Below are 17,122 nucleotides of genomic sequence, written 5' to 3'. Positions count from 1 at the left end.
TATTTTTTAATAAACTATGTATACTGTAATATAATTTTAATGAATGATGTTTGGAAAAATAACTGTTTTCACAACCAAATTATTTATAAAATAATAAACTTTTAATAAATAAAGTAAATAAATTAAGGTAAGTTTTCATTTGTTACTCGCTAATTTTTTTAAAATAAAAAATCATTTGTAGTTGCAAAGCCGCAATAAGAAATTCTAGAAATAATCACTTTAAAAATTCAAAAATGTAACATATTTTAACATTTATGCAAATGTCGAGAAAAGAAAGAAATTTGTAAATATCAAACATTTTTAAAAAAGTAATAAATTTAACTATTTAATTTAAAAAAAAATAAAATAAAATAAAAACTCCCTTATAGTAATAATAAAAAAGCCATTAAATAACATTTAACTCACTTTGTGGTAATTAATATTATTGCAGTAATTTAAAAAAGTTAATATCTTTAAAAAGTAAAAAAATAAAGAGAATTTTATGACGTCAAATACCACGTTAAGCTAATACATTAAGCATTTTTTTAATTTAAAACAAGGCCTTAAATGATAAGTAAAAGTTTTTTAATACTGTTTTTAAAATTTCTTTTTTTAAGCGTTGTGTAGCATCTTTTTTTCTTTTCTTTTGCTGAACATTCTTGGTGGAAAAGTTAGAATAAAAAAAACTAATTTTTGTTTGGTTTTTTCTTAACTAATTACATTTGTGCAAATGTAATTAGTTGAGATATTGTGCAAAAATGCGCAAATATCAAATTATATTTTTATTCAAACATTTTTAAATAATCATTATTCGAACATAAATAACATTAATTACTTCTTTTTTTTTTACCACTTAAACAATATCTTTAGACTTGTTTAAATAATAAAAAATGATAAGAAGTGGCTTAATTGAAATGACTTATCGCTTACATTAAATGGCTTTTGCCAGTTTACGCTTTAAAACTAGGCCTGTTGATGTGTTATTTTTTCAACAATGTTTTTCTTACAATTTACTTTAATATAAAAAATAATCCTTGCCTGACTTCTTCATTGACACAAATATCACAAAACTTTTATAAATTCAAGACAAGTAATTGTTACTAGCAAATTTTGAAGGGAAAATGTTCTGTTAAAATTTTTCTATAGTGCGCAAGGTGAATAAATTAATTTAACAAAAAAAGTATGGTATCAAATATCAAAAAAACAAATTATTTTACATTAAAAAAAAAAAACGGTAGTGGCTCCCTTGGCTTAGAGGATGTGAATAAACAAGTTTTACAAAAAATAGTGAATTACAAACAATGCTTAACACTAGAACAATGTTTAACATATATGTTAAGATTAAATAATAACAGTATATTTCTTTGCAGCAGTTTAATGTTAAGTTGACCCTATGACAGATTCAACACAATTTTTACAACCTCAAATTTATGTTATGAAATTTAAACTCATCAACAGACTCCTTTAACGATGAATCAAGCAACTTTTTCTAAAATTATAATGCTTAATTTGTAAAAGAATTCAGGAATAAGCAAACTGAGCCTCAGTAATAATAGTGTTCGAAGGTTAGTGGATACCGGAATCTGGTAACAGTATCCAACTGACTGGAGTGGTATCATCGAACACTAAGTAATAATGATCAGGTCTTCATAAACTAGTTATGCCATAATCTTTTTAGTTTAATTTCCTATTCACGTTTTTCAATAAAAGATTTCCTCTCTTTGTCCTTTAAGTTAAAAGGATTAAACTTAGTAAGTTAATATCATTTTGTAACTTAGAATAGAATAGAAAATGATGTACACACTTGAGTTGTGTTGAGTCTTAACTACATAGAACTAAGACTGACAATTGATAACCATAAATAGTGTTCAGAAATCAAAATATTTATCGCTACTGTTTTTAAAAAGGTTTATGTTAGCTTTATATATTATCCACTGAGGAAGAGAATTCCAACCATTTGTAACTCTGTTTGGGAAGGAATGTTAACAAAGTAACTTTAAACTATTATTTATTTCAATTAGTATTGCAATAACTTGCAACTTTTCTCCATACAATTTGTATTAACATATTATTTCTGTAAAAAACAATCAAAACCTGACTAAAAAAAAGATACTAGATATCAGTGAGATAACAGATATTTGTAATTTTTCACCAAAAAAAATTAAGTTAAAAAAACTAGACAATAATTTTACAATTTAATGACTGTCTATTTGATGTAATGGAGATATACTTGCAATTTTTATGCCGTAAGTAATGGTACTACACTCAGGCATATTTGTTTAGACGCATCAAATTTTTTCTCTTTATCTTAATTTTTTTCTATGTATTGTCAATTGATATGCATGCAAGTTATTATCAAAATAATTGTTGTGTTGTGGGCTAATAAAAACCACAATAAAATTTTTTCTATGTGTCTTTATTAACATGAGAGTATGTTTGATATACAAAAGCACATTTTTTAATAGGAATATATCTATAGACGCAATCAGGTTAATAACGGTAATTATTGATTTTTAATCACTTTTACACAAATAAATTGATAAATTTTAGTGTAATTTGATCTTTTGCTCTGCCAGTATCATTTTTATTGCATTTTACGAAATGCCTAAAGGAAAGTATTTGACAGATGCCGAAAAAATACAAATTAATTTATATCGTGGCTCAGAAATCTCACAAGCACTTTCTATACGAGAAATAGCATGAAAAATTGGAAGATCTGACCATGTTGTACGAAACTACATTGCAAAAGGTGACAATTATGGTGTAAAAAAAGCAACAAACGGCAACAAAGTATTAACAAATCGGCAAATTAATCGAATTCGCTTCGAAGCAACCAAAAATATATTGAATGCAACACAAATAAAGGATAAATTATTATTGCCTGTCACCAATAAACATGTTGCACATATTCTACATACAACACCAAATGTAAATTGGAAGAAACTACACCAAAAACTAATGTTAAAAAAACACCATAAAATTGCTAGATTACAGTTTGCTAAAAACCATATGCATTGGACTCATGAGTGACAAAACGTAATATTTTCAGATGAAAAAAAGTTCAATTTAGATGGTCCGGACTCTTACAGTTGTTATTGGCATGATCTAAGAGGAATAAATGACCCACAAACAAAACGAAATTATGGAGGAGGAAGTTTAATGATTTGGGGTGGATTTTCTTATTCAGGAAAATTGACTCTGTGTTGTGGTTTACCTAAAAAGAACTCAATAAAGTATACAGAAATGTTAAATGATGTTCTCATAACTTATATGGATGAAAACATGGACGATAATGCCATATTTCAGCAAGATAATGCTGCAATTCACACATCTAGGCATTTTATGAAATGGTTTAAAAACCACAACATCCCGGTTCTCGAATGGCCAGCTTGTAGCCCGGACTTAAATCCAATCGAGAAAGTGAGGGGAATGCTATCAAGAAAAGTTTATGACGCTAAAGCAGCCGGACACCAATTTAAAACTGTTACTGAGTTAAAGTGTAAAATCCTTGAAGCATGGTCCAAGTTGGATCAAACTACACTTTAACGACTAGTGGAGTTAATGAAAGGCAGAATTTTTGAGGTGATCCAATGTAATGGAGGACATACGCATTACTAATTTCCATCTTTTAATGTCAAAAATATGACTGCGTCTATAGATATATTCCAATTAAAAAATGTACTTTTGTATATCAAACATACTCTCATGTTAATAAAGACACATAGAAAAATTTTTTTTGTGATTTTTATTTGCCCACAACACAACAATTATTTTGATAATAACTTGCATGCATATCAGTTGACAATACATAGAAAAAAATCAAGATAAAAAGAAAAAAATTGATGCGTCTAAACGAATATGCCTCAGTGTATAATTACTGACTTAAAAATTCATAAATAAAAAAAATTTAAATATGCTACAAACTTTCATATAGTAATTCAATAGGCAATACTTTTGATTTATTTTTCCATATTTTATTGGGAAATTCCTCCCTTTACTTTTTTTTCTTGATTTATAACTTTTTTATTAACTTTTATAAAGCTGTTCTAAGATTTAGATAATAGATTTCTTTATAAAGTTATGACTTAATCAATGGTTGCTTACCGTATATAAGTATAATAAAAGTATAATGTTTAACATATAACAATATTAATAACAAAATATAAAAGTTCAATAATTTTATTAAACAAAAATCATCATCTAAAAATATTTTTATATAATTTACATTAATACCAAGATACTACTTTCCCAAACTGTAACCTGTTGATGGATATAAGAAGATTTGCCATTTTTATACTTTATAAATTACATTATATTTTAAAAATAATCTATTGACAATCAATAAAGCTATTATTGATTATGCAATCAAATTTATATCTTTTGCACAAAATTACCATCAAAACAGAATCTTTCTAAATGATGAACTCCAGGATATATGGAGAAAATGCCATCCAATGACTTTCCAGAAATGTATTTTATTAATAGAACCAGTATTACCAATCTTGTTGAAAACATTCTATATATATATATATATATATATATATATATATATATATATATATATATATATATATATATATATATATTTATATATATATATATATAAATATATATATATATATATATATTTACTTTTTAAAAACAGTAGCGATAAATATTTTGATTTCTGAACACTATATATATATGTATATATATATAATATGTTATATAAACGTATATATATATATATATATATATATATATATATATATATATATATATATATATATATATATATATATGTTATATAAATGTATATATAATATACATAATTACATAATATGCATATATACATATATATATATATATATATATATATACATACATATATATATATATATATATATATATATATATATATATATATATATGTATATACATATATATATATATATATATATATATATTATATATATATATATATATATATATATATATATATATATATATATATATATATATATATATATATATATATATATATAGACAAAATACATATAGACAATAATTTAAAACAGTATATATTTTTACTACTAAATAATATAAAGAATTAAATACAAATGTTTTATTTTGAATATAGTATATTCAAAATAAAACATTTGTAGCAAATAGTGATTATTATATTAATTATTATAAATAAATATTATCATTAATGATTATCGCTATTTTCTACAAATACTTTATTTTAAATAAATTATTATTATTAAATTATAATTATTAATGAATAATAATAATGAATTAATAACAATTTAACAATTTGTAGAAGAAAAAAATTAGATACATGTTTTTACTAATTTATATATGTATGCATATATATTTAAAGATGTAATAATGTGTTTTAAACACAATATTATATCTTTATTTATTATTATACAATACTTTTTATATACTTTAAATTTTAAAAGAAACATAAATCACAGAACAATTAGCAAATATATATGCAACAATGTTATAAAAACTTAATGAAGCTAACGAAAAATTGCTGAACATTAATTTCCGGTTATTACATAAAAAAAATTTAAAAGAACATTTTTTAAACTAAGCCTATTTTTTAAACTAAAAAACATTAAAAAAACATTTTTTAAACTAATCTATTAAATGTAAATTAAATATATATATATATATATATATATATATATATATATATATATATAGATATATATATATATATATGGATATATATATATATATATTCAATTTGCATTTAATATATATATATATATATATATATATATATATATATATATATATATATATATATATAGATGTATATATATATATATATATATATATATATATATATATATATATATATATATATATATATATATATATATATATATATATATATATATATATATATATATATATATATATATATATATATACAAATATTTACATTTAATTTACATGAATAGCGGCTTAGTTTAAAAAATTCTCAATTAATTTTTTTTTTTTAATGTAATAAAACGGAAATTACCGGCGCAAAGGGGAGGGGGGGAGGGAGTAAGGATTAGACACCATCCCCTCCCCCCTTCCCCGCCCCCATCAATTAATTTTTCGTCTAATTAGTCGCCATTTTAGACAAGTCAGTTGGCAAATGTAGACCCGTTAGACTAGTCAGTCGGTGAATTTAGACAGTCAGTCGGCAAATGTAGACAACTCGCGTTTAATATATATACATATAAGTATATATACATATAAGTATATATATATATATATATATATATATATATATATATATATATATATATATATATATATATACAACATTTGGTTGTAAAACCCAAAAAACATTGCCACTGGCCGTTTCTTTGCCGTGCAAAGAAACGGCCAGGGACAATGTTTTTTGGGGTTTACAACCAAAAATATTTTTCCTCGAAAAAAAAAACAATTATAAAAATTCTCCCTTTTTTATGCTCCCGTAATGACAAGGAGAGGCTATTTTGACCGAAAATTTTTTAATTGGAATAAAAATCCTATGGTAATTATTGAATTCAAAAAAATTGTTTCGACGTTTTCTGCAATGTTACATGTAATCAAGGCTATTAATAGGTTGGGTATATTCTTTTGAGTGTACAATGTCTTCCAATGTGGCACCATAGAACTGCTATACTTATAAATAATTCTACCACCTGTGCTAAAGGCTGGTTCAGAAGCAACAAATTATCTTTTTCTAAACATTTTATTACCTGACTCCAACATACCTACAGTTCTCAAGTATATCAAATCTTTTTGGATCAACAATCAATCAATCTAAGTACACTTGTCATTCATCTTTTAGTTTCAAAGATGAACTTTTTAGCGCCACGTGTTTTGAATCTCTCAATTTTTTTTGTACACACAAAAGAAGCAGAAGAGTTAAGTTCGGAGCTAATTTATTTTCCCTTAGCACTGAACGGCTTTTTGTTAGTCTCAAAAATAAAACATTAAATAAAATAAATGGTGGTTTCCACTGGGTTCTATCTTTAAACAAATTTTTTTTTAATATGAATAAGGAACTTATACAAATTTCTACCTAGTTCAAATGCAACAAATTAACCTTGAATATTTACAAAACAAAATGGATTGTTTTCCATTCCTCGACAAAAAAAACCTCTTTTACCGAATAATATGCCTAAACTCTTTATCGATAGAGTAGAAATTAAATAAGGTTTTGTTATTACGTTCCTATGCATTTATTTTATTGAAAATCTGTCATGGAAAGCTCATGATTATTATTTATCAACAAAGGTTGAAAAAATGTTGGAATTCTTTTATAAGGTTAGAAATTATAGAAAATAAAAATAATTAAAAAAATATATACTACTCATTTATGTATAGCTATCTAAATTATGCATATTTTATCTGAGGACGTACAGGTAAAAATAAGTTACGAAGTCTTTACCACCATCATAAACATGCAATGCGCGTAATATATTTTTCAAATTGTTTTTCAAACACAAAAGCTTTATTTAAAAATGTTTTGAACTTTTATATACTTAACATTTGTAATAACTTATGTTTTACGTTATGTTGCATGAGTAACCCATTATTAAATGTTTTTACGATCTGTGTACTCTTAAAGCAATAAAAAGAAAAAAAAATAGTTTGCGAGTTAACAGCTATTTTAACGAACCCTTTTTGTCGAACAAAGTTTAATTAGTTTGATATAAATTTTGTATTGACCACCTTATCTTTAAACTAAATTGTTTAGCCGAATTTTGATTTGTCAATCTCTTTTCCAATTTTTTAAAAAAAGTAAAAGAATATTATTTTTTCAACTGATAATATATTAAAATATATTTGAAGTATAACTTTTAACCATTTATTTTTTAACATTTATAGACTGTTATTTTGATTTAAACTACTTGTATTATTTTTGTTTATATTGCTATTTTTATATAGTTCTGACGACAAGATCATTACGATCTACTTTCAGATTTCAAATTTGTATTACACGACATACTGCCAATGTAAACTTAAAGATTAAAAAAATAATAATAAAGATTCTGCAAGTTTTGCCATCCTTTACTCATCCAATACTGATAAGATCCATATCCAAATCTTTTAATTAACAGGTCTGATGGTTCGGAGTCTAGTTGGTTTTGTAACTTATATATAAGACCCATACTTAATTTAAACGGGTCAAACTGGGTTGGATCTAGACCCGACCAGTGCTGGATTAAGGAGGGGGGGGAGGCTATTTTAGAGGCCCTGAAATAGTTTTGAGGACATTTTTTTATTTTATTTGACATTTTTTATGCCGTGGCACACAAAAAAGGCCTCCAAAAAAGAAGCGCCGAAAAGTTTTCCGCCACTGGATCTAACCCATTATAGCTCTACGAGTGGCTCACCATTATTCAGTTTTTAATTTATTTAAGTGGTGAAGCCTAGTTTCATATTAATTTCTTTTACTCAAAATCTGTCAATAATCATGATTGACTGGGGAAAAAGAAAATCATTTGGTACATGAGCTAAAAAGTCAGAGAAGAAAAAGAGAATTAAAAAAAAACAAACGAGATTATTGCTAAAAAAATTTACAGTCACAGAACTGTGACACTAATTGTCATTATTTTTAAAACTTATAAATATAAAAAGAGAAGTGCAGAACCTGATCATTTTTGTTATTAAGGAGATTTCTTAATATTCTTGACCTTTGTCCTCGCTCGCCTGAATTGTCCAATGATAGATTGGTTAACATTTTAAAGTCACTAGAAATTAGCATTGCCGACGAGAATGGAAGCGTAATCAGTTTACCAGCCTAATCTAAAACTGTTCAGAATTATGAAGAGTTTGCTATATGAAACGAAACTTTTTCGAGTTCTAACTTTTTTTTTGGACCCAGTTCACTAAAAAACCCATGGATAATAACTTGATTGAGTACTTTATACAAAATCATCCAAAGACAAAAAAGAAATTTATCTTAGAGCTTAAACTTATCTTTAAATTTAAATAATGTATTATTAAAGGAAGAAATTGACAAAGTTGTGTGGAGATTTTTTATTAAAATGGTTGGTGCTTTGTAAACTAAAGAGTAGTATATATTAATTGTTCACGTTTCTTTTTTGGCAATACCAAAGTAGCTCACAAAAATAGTTTTTGGGATTGTAAACACTTTTAAACATTTTTTAAACGTTCCAAACTTTAGAATGTTTAGCAGATATTTAAAAAATGTTTAAAAAGACGTTCAGAACGTAACCCGCATATTCAAACGACATGCCTTTTTGTAGCAGCTTGACTTATAACTATAACTATCAAGATATACTTGTAAGTGCGCCTGTCAACTTAGTTGTGAAATAGATAAAGCAAGTCTGGTTTTAGATTGTTTTTATTAAATAAAAGTCTTGATATTTAGTGAGGAGTTTGTAAAATAAATTTGCCAAACAGCCTTCTGCTTTGACTATTCGCTAGCAACTATTTCAAAAACTTTTGTAGGTGAATAAACTTCCGAAACTCTACAAGTCACAGTAAATTTTTGTAATTAGACAACGCTACAAGTAAGCCCTAAATGGCGACAAAAGAAAAACTAGTTAAAAAAACTTTTTGTGAGTTTTGTCAAAACTAGTTGCTAAAAATCACAGTTTGATTGACATTAAAACTTTTTGTGTCCAGATGTAAAGCATTTATGTTCTGTAACTATGAATGCTCTACATCTGAAATAATTGCAAGAAGCAAACCAACCGATGGAAACGAATGCATTTAATACTATTAAAGGACCAAAATGCAACATTTTATGTCTCAGATGCCATATTGAAGTTAATAATTGACTTATGATAGCTGTTGGTGATAATTTTGGCACTCTGCTTTTTGGTGAAAGTTATGTAACTGTTGGAAGGAATCGGAGACTGTGTTTACCAGTGGTGATAAATGGTACAAAACCAAAATTATTGAATGCATTTTGAAATATTTGCAATCATAAATATATTTTAAAAGCTCTATTTTAACAAAGAACATGAGCGCAAACGTTGAAGAAACCAAGATATTCTTAAGAGCTTTACAAATAACCTTTGCACAACTTGACCCCAAGTGCATGCTTTAAGCCTATTACATATGGTAATTGTTTCATAAATAAATGGACTATAAAAAAATATGACTATTCCACTTATTATATTGGAATCATATGATTTGCATTTTTCTTTTAAAGCAAAACGTCAAGACGTAAAAAAACATTGAAAAGCTGATCATGGCTAACTATACGTTGTAGTTTCAAAAGCATGATCATTAGCAGGAGTAAAATTGCTATTTCAGAAATACAAAAATTGGTGTTATTAATTGGTGTTAATAAAGTACTAAAGGAGAATTTTAGTGAAGCTCACAACAACAAACGCGTAAAATATGATGTACATATGCAGGTTAAAGCTAATAAATAAAAATTGATTGCAACGAAAAACACTCTTTTTAAGAACATATGCAACAAACATCGAACATATACAAAAAACATTTAAGAAAAACTTCGAACATATGCAAAATACTATAATAAGAAAAACTATAATAAGAAAAACTTCGAACATATGCAAAAAACATTTAAGATTAATGTGGATATCTCAACAAGATCTACAATAGTTAAAATTACAACGGAATGTTTACCAAAGATTTTTAATCCAGCTTGAAATTTGTTACAAAGAAATGCAAGAAAAATGATAGTTTAGAAACGTTATTCGCACAAATGATGGTTTCCTGAAGATTGCTTTAAATTCTGTGGATTTAATAATATAATTTATATGTAATTTATAAATAAAATTAATTTAAGAAAAGATTTTCAATATTTGGAATGCTCAGAATCATCATCGAATTCAATCGAATCATCGACTTCAATCGAATCATCGAATTCAAATTTGATCTTAACCGTTAAGCCAAAAAAAACAGTTTCAGAATTAGGGAGAATTTAACCTGAGTGGTTAGGTTGATCTATTTTCATATTAGAGGTCTTTATCTCCACTTGATAGTATAACTTTTTGAGCTTTGCAATGTCATCCAGTTTTTTTTTGATCTCATGCTGCCTCAAATAAATTAACTGCTCCGGCTTTGTTTGGATGGAAGGTTCTGATATGAGTTCTCATTAAGCTGGTATTAGTGTTAAAACTTTTTAAAAGTTGAATTTATTTACAACCCAACAAACATTGCTTTAGTGGATTTGCAGTGGACCTACATAGGCATTTTTAGCGGTTTATAGGAGTTTTGCCGCTATAAATGGCAGACCGATAACTTTTCGACATGTTTATTGTGGCTAGTCATTGGCTAGCTACTTTTGAAAACTGCCTATAATGATCCACTAAGTAACCGATGAGCAAGACTACATTGGTCCCCTCAAAATGCATAAATAGGTCCACTGAAATTTCGCTATAGAATGTTTGTTGGGAAGGCATCATTATTTTAAAGCGCTAGAATTTTTTTAACAAATAATTACGACTGAACTAATTCTAAATCTGATAAAATTCGAAACTCAAATTTGAATTTCAAATATTCTTGTAGTGAATAGTGTAGTTAGATTGTAAATAAATATTGCTGAAATTATTTTATTTATAATCTAACTGTTTTCCAAATAAATGCGGAAATTGACCGTTTTTTAAAAAGTTTTTATAAAATACATGATATTTCAAATCATTTTAGAATAATATCAAATATTATTTTTGAAACTTATATCTAAGTACGCTTTTAAAAAAAGAAACAAAGTTTTTTTAGAATCAAAATAGAATCAAAATTCTAGGTATAAATAAATCTATTTAAAAACATAAAAATTTAAAATAAAATTTTTTTATTTTAAATTACTTATAAAGAATAAATTTCTAACTATCAAAAATTTATATTTATTAAAGTTTTACGTAAGTTGATACAGCTACGTCCTATATTGCAGCCGTAGTACAATGAATAGAGTTTCTGACTCGGAACCAAAGGTTTGTGCAGCACCTTAGTAACAGTAAAATTAGTTAATTCATAATACTGTTTGGAAATAGTATATTTGTAATACAAGCAGAATTACTGCATAAAAAATAATGAACCATTTAGAAATTACAACAACAATCATGTGTCAATAATAACTAAAAATTCTAAACAAAAATATCATTAAAACAATAGAAAGAAAAAAAACGGTATTCGACTGAAATTCGAAGAAATTAGAGTTGTCATAGAAACATCATGTTTGTAAAAAAACTATCACGTCGGGATAAAAGTATAAGAATTTAATGTCTTTTTCTTTGTTTAAAAAAATGAAATTATAGAAGTATTCAAGCAACTTATTATATTAGTTATGAATAACTATTGTGTTACCATAGTGGTTACTATTAGATTAGGTAGGTATTAAAAAAGTACTTTGTGGACGACTATATTTAAATTTATTCTACTTTCTTTTTTTCTTTTTTTTTTACTTGTTTACAGTATAAGCTTTTTTTTAAATCTTTATTTCACAATTTACTGTATTTATAAAGCGTCCATTTAATGCTGCTTTAATTTAAAAGTTTTTCTTACTTTAAAGTAGTAGTAACGTTGTTGATTATAAGAAAGCTGTTATATTTATTTGAAAATAGTTAAATTTAAATGAAGAAAATGATATTTGTACTTTAACAATTGTATTTTAAAAATAAAACATATATACTTCTTAGTTTGACTTAACACAGGTTTTTTTTATGTGGTATAGATTATGACTATTGGAGTTTTAATAGTCGTAAGTTTTTGTTGTTAATATTTAGTATTTTCAAAGAAAAATTAATATGTCAATTTGCAGGTTCTTAATGTATCAATCTCTGCAAATATCAGTCAATCTATACACATTTGCTACACCTATCTTTAAATAAATCAATTGATTTATATACTCTTTGCTGCACATTGAAAAAAAAAATTGTTAAAAAAAGATAAAAAAGCTTTTACAAATATTTAAGTATACCAAGCAGAGAAATTTGTATATTTTATATTTGTATATTTGTACAGTATTAAGATTTTTCAAAAAATGTTTCAGTTTCCTTTATAATCACTGCACCAACTTTAAGATGGCATCCAGATTATCCAACACCTGGTACTTATTTTAATGCTTCTTTGGAAGATCAGCCTTTTTACACTGCCAATCTTGATATTGGATGGAGTATTGTGGTAGGTAAATTTTAATTACTTTATTTTGACTCTAGTTAATAAGTTTAGCTATTAAGTAAATTTTTCTTTAAAATGTATAACTTATAATTGAATAATAATAGAACATCAATCCTTTAAAACATTAACCTTACTATCATTAAATATTGTAGTTGTTAAAAAGTAGAATTGATAAAAAATATTCACAAAATTTTGTTTAATTTCAAAAAAAAAATGCATATATATGCATATATAAGTTTCTCAAGTTGTACCCCTTAAAAAAATTGTAAAAATATCATAAAAATATTTAAAAAAATATTATTATACACATTATAAAAAACATTTGCATAATTTTGTTTAATTTCAAAAAAATATGCATATACAAGGTAAAGTTGCTCAAGTTGTATCCCTTAAAAAAAAATTGTTTAAAATCCAGGATTTATCAAATAAACAAAATTGAAATGTGTTGTTCACAACATGTACTATTATTGTAGTTGTTTATTATAATAAAAATAAAAAGTCTGTATGAATTCATGTAAAATACACTAAATCTTAAATACCTTATCTCTGCCAACAAAAAAAGACTAATAACATTTCTTCCTTTTAATTTTAATGAAAATTTTTATTAAATACTGCATTTCTTTTATTTTTTGTATTTCTTATATTTTCTTTATCCTGTGTTGAAGTTATTTTGATTGATAAGGTAGAGCACTCATTGTTTCGTTTTATTATTGTGATAGGAGTTAAATTATTTAAATAAATTTTTATTTGATTTATAAATGCATTCCTTTTCATGGATTTTTTTATTTTCCTGTGCAACCACTTCAGATAGCTCTTGGTTATTGATATCCAACAGAAGAGTGTGTACAGAGTTTCCGATTGCAAGTATAGAAGCACAAAAATCATCATCAAAGTCATGCCTGTTTCATGGTCAAATATGGGTAGATTTAAAGCCATTCACAACAGTAACAATTTCAAACTGATTTTGAGTATGCAATTCCCAATAGTTCTGACACAGTAGTTTGTTTAATTGTATGTCCAGAGTATGTTTTTTACCAACAAGAATTATAATTAATTATCAGAGATATGAAAAAAGGTCTGTTCAAAGGTTAGAGATGATAGGGTGTGTGAGCAAGAAAGTATAACATTATAATGGTACCCAGTGGAGCAGGAAAGTATAACAAATAAAATTTGTTGTTAAAAATTGCTTGAAGTAAAGTGCACCCAGTGGTGCACTTTACTTCAAGCAATCGTTTATCTGTTTGCATTAAAATATTATCAAAGGAGGTATGAGTTCACCTCAGCATTTTTTCAATATACACTTGTGGTGGTTAAACCTTTTTCACCACTTTAAAAATTTTATACTGTTGAAAGTACTTAATAAAATATAAATTCCTTGAAGATTTTAGCTTCTGGCTCCAAGAAGATCCTAAAATATGATCATTTTACTTTTAATAGATGTTAGCCAGGCCTACTTGTCCCCTTAGAATTGCAATGTCTATTTAGAGGTTTCAAGTTATATAACTTTAAAAATATTACTTATCTTATTACTTATAAATTTGTACCTGGCTATTTTCAGAGGTAAAGAATCCAATAAAATGATCAGAAATGTAAAAAATTATTTTAAGTACCTGTATTTATCAAATTTAATAAATTCAGGCAATTTTTTATATGCCTGATTTTGATGCTCAAGAAACCCACGTCTTGATGATACCATGCATTGATGATATCAAAAAAAAAAAAAATTGTACACATTCTGTATTTATTGATCTTTCAGAAAATATAAGGATTTTGATTTTTCACAACCTTTCAGACTAACTGGAGCTCTGATACTTTTGGCCTTTCTGTAGTGCCAATGAAGGTGCATGTTAAAGTTATTTTCAGGGCCCAAGACACCAGAGAGGGTGGGTAGATGGGAGGTGCTGGGTCATGAGCGCCACTTTTTTGTAACGGAATGTTGTGATAGATTTAGACACAAATGCTGAAAATTTCACTATTTGTGTAGTCCTTATAAACGTGTGTAAAAATTGTTTCCAGGGCAGATGACTAGTGGGTCCATAATGTTAAGGCACTGGGGTCATGCCCTACTTTTCTCAAAAAAAATTTTTTTTGCATTTTCATAAAGTAAAGTTAGTTTTGAAAATATTGTCTTCAAAAAGTATTTTTGGTTTATATTTGTTCTATTCGGCTTTTGATCATTCTGTATTCAATGATCTTCCTTAAAATGTTTTAAGCAAGTACATATGTTTAAAAAAATTTTATTTTTGCAAGTATATTAGATAGATTAAAAACAGCTATCCATATAAAATAATGATTTTAACAGAATTTTACATTGTATGATTTAAATCTTTTTTGAATTGAAAAGAAAACATCACAATAATATTGATTTGTCAGACAACAACAATTGAAGAATAAAAATTGTTGTAATCAGAAGCAATAAACAAGTTAACAGCTCATTCTTACATTACAAAATGTCAAGCAAGATTGCCAAAGTTATTGTATGCTACCCCATTGCCCTCTATTTTTAAACAAAAATAACCAGCTTAAAAAAAAAGTTTTGTTTTATGTCAGAAGATAATGAGCATGGTTTTGTATAGGAAGTTCAGACTTAAATAATTAATTATTTAAAAGAAAATTATCTTAATATTTCAAAGATTTTTATTTTTAGATGGTTGTGCTGCATAGTATAAAAACCGCAAAAACCTTTACAATATCTGTCTCCCTAAAGATGATTTTGACATTAATGCAGAGTGAATATTTTTTGCTACAAGCCATGGTAAGTCACCATGTGATGGTATTGGTGGCACTTTTAAATGATTAACTGTAAATGCAAGTCTACAAAGGCCCATAAATGACTAGATATTGAGTTGTAATAAAATGTTTGACTACTGTACAAATAATATTAAAGGGATTATTTTTTTCAAGATTGAAAAAGAAAGACTGACAGAATTGTGAACTATTTAAAAAAAAAAAAAATTAGGTTTAAACAAACAAGGAAAGATTTTAATATAACAGACATGTTTTCTTTTTTTGGTATTCAAGTTATTCAACCTAATCAGCAAATTACCATTAATACATTGAAATTTGGTGAATTAATTCTGTGTAAATACAATAGGACCAATGGGATTGGTATGATAAATGAAATTGACAATATTGAGCAAGATGTTATGGTAACATTTATGCACCTGCATGGTCCTTTTAACAAACTTTACTAGCAATCTAGAGCTAGAGAAAAATCAAATATGTATGAAGTTATGTGACTTGAAACCTCTAAATAAATGTTGCAGTTCTGAGGGGACAAGAGGGGCCTAGCTAATATCTCTTACAAGTAAAATGGTCATATTTTAAGGATTTTCTTAGAGCCAGAGACTAAAATTTTTAAAGAACTTTTATTTTACGAAGCATTTTTATCTGTACAAAAATTAGCAAAATCTGAGATATATAGTGACATGACCTATGTCATTTGACATTTGAATTACCCATTTGTTACTATTTCATATATATTTGGTTAGCAGTGAGTTTGTATTTATTTAATATGGATTCTTATTTACCAAAACATCTGTAAAGACATTCTTTATTAAAAGCCCTGGCTCTGGCCAGGGTTGCCATCCCTGGCAACCCTGGCCAGAGCCAGGGCTGCCAGGGAAGCAACTAACCCAAAAAAACTTGCTTCTCAATTGGCAGAAAAATATAAATTACCACACAGCTTCGATAGAGAAATAGAAAGAAGTGAAATTTAAAATAGTTAGAAACGGAACACATAGACAGACAGCCAAGGCAGAAAACATCTATGTTGCAGAGGTCTAGGTCTCAGGAAACTTCTAAATGGTCTAAAAGTTTAGAACTCAGCTGTGTTTTTAGAAACTCATTTTTCTTAAAAGTTTTTAGACTTGCTCTAATGATGCAATGTCAATTATTTTATGATTTCTGTAATGATTTTTAATTTCTTCACTTTTTGCATTCATAAGATATTACAGTAGATTTGAAAAAGCCTTTTCAACTTGGGAAACAACATTTATTACAGGCAAATTTTTCTCAAAAAATTTCATTTTGAATATAAGAA

General features: G+C 26.2%; 2 protein-coding genes across 3 annotated transcripts in view; one reads left to right on the top strand and one right to left on the bottom strand.

The window, feature by feature from the left end:
* Nucleotides 1–4,495, bottom strand: part of LOC101235696 (integral membrane protein GPR180) — a 46,721-nt gene extending 42,226 nt beyond the window's left edge. For both annotated transcript variants that reach the window (XM_065788539.1, XM_065788540.1), the window contains exon 1: nucleotides 4,374–4,495. In XM_065788539.1, the coding sequence (XP_065644611.1) occupies nucleotides 4,374–4,494 (121 nt within the window). In that variant the 5' untranslated portion in view covers nucleotide 4,495. The remainder of the gene's footprint in view (nucleotides 1–4,373) is intronic.
* A 7,361-nt stretch (nucleotides 4,496–11,856) lies between these two features.
* Nucleotides 11,857–17,122, top strand: part of LOC100197588 (uncharacterized) — a 100,669-nt gene continuing 95,403 nt past the window's right edge. The window contains exons 1-2 of the mRNA XM_065788541.1: nucleotides 11,857–12,290; nucleotides 12,953–13,083. Coding sequence (XP_065644613.1) covers nucleotides 12,248–12,290; nucleotides 12,953–13,083 — 174 coding nt within the window. The 5' untranslated portion in view covers nucleotides 11,857–12,247. The remainder of the gene's footprint in view (nucleotides 12,291–12,952; nucleotides 13,084–17,122) is intronic.

The sequence above is a fragment of the Hydra vulgaris genome, chromosome 01 (assembly GCF_038396675.1).
Source record: "Hydra vulgaris chromosome 01, alternate assembly HydraT2T_AEP".
NCBI classification, from domain to species: Eukaryota; Metazoa; Cnidaria; class Hydrozoa; order Anthoathecata; family Hydridae; genus Hydra; species Hydra vulgaris.
Note: the sequence above shows the minus strand (reverse complement) of the source record. Positions and strands in the feature narration are given on the sequence as shown.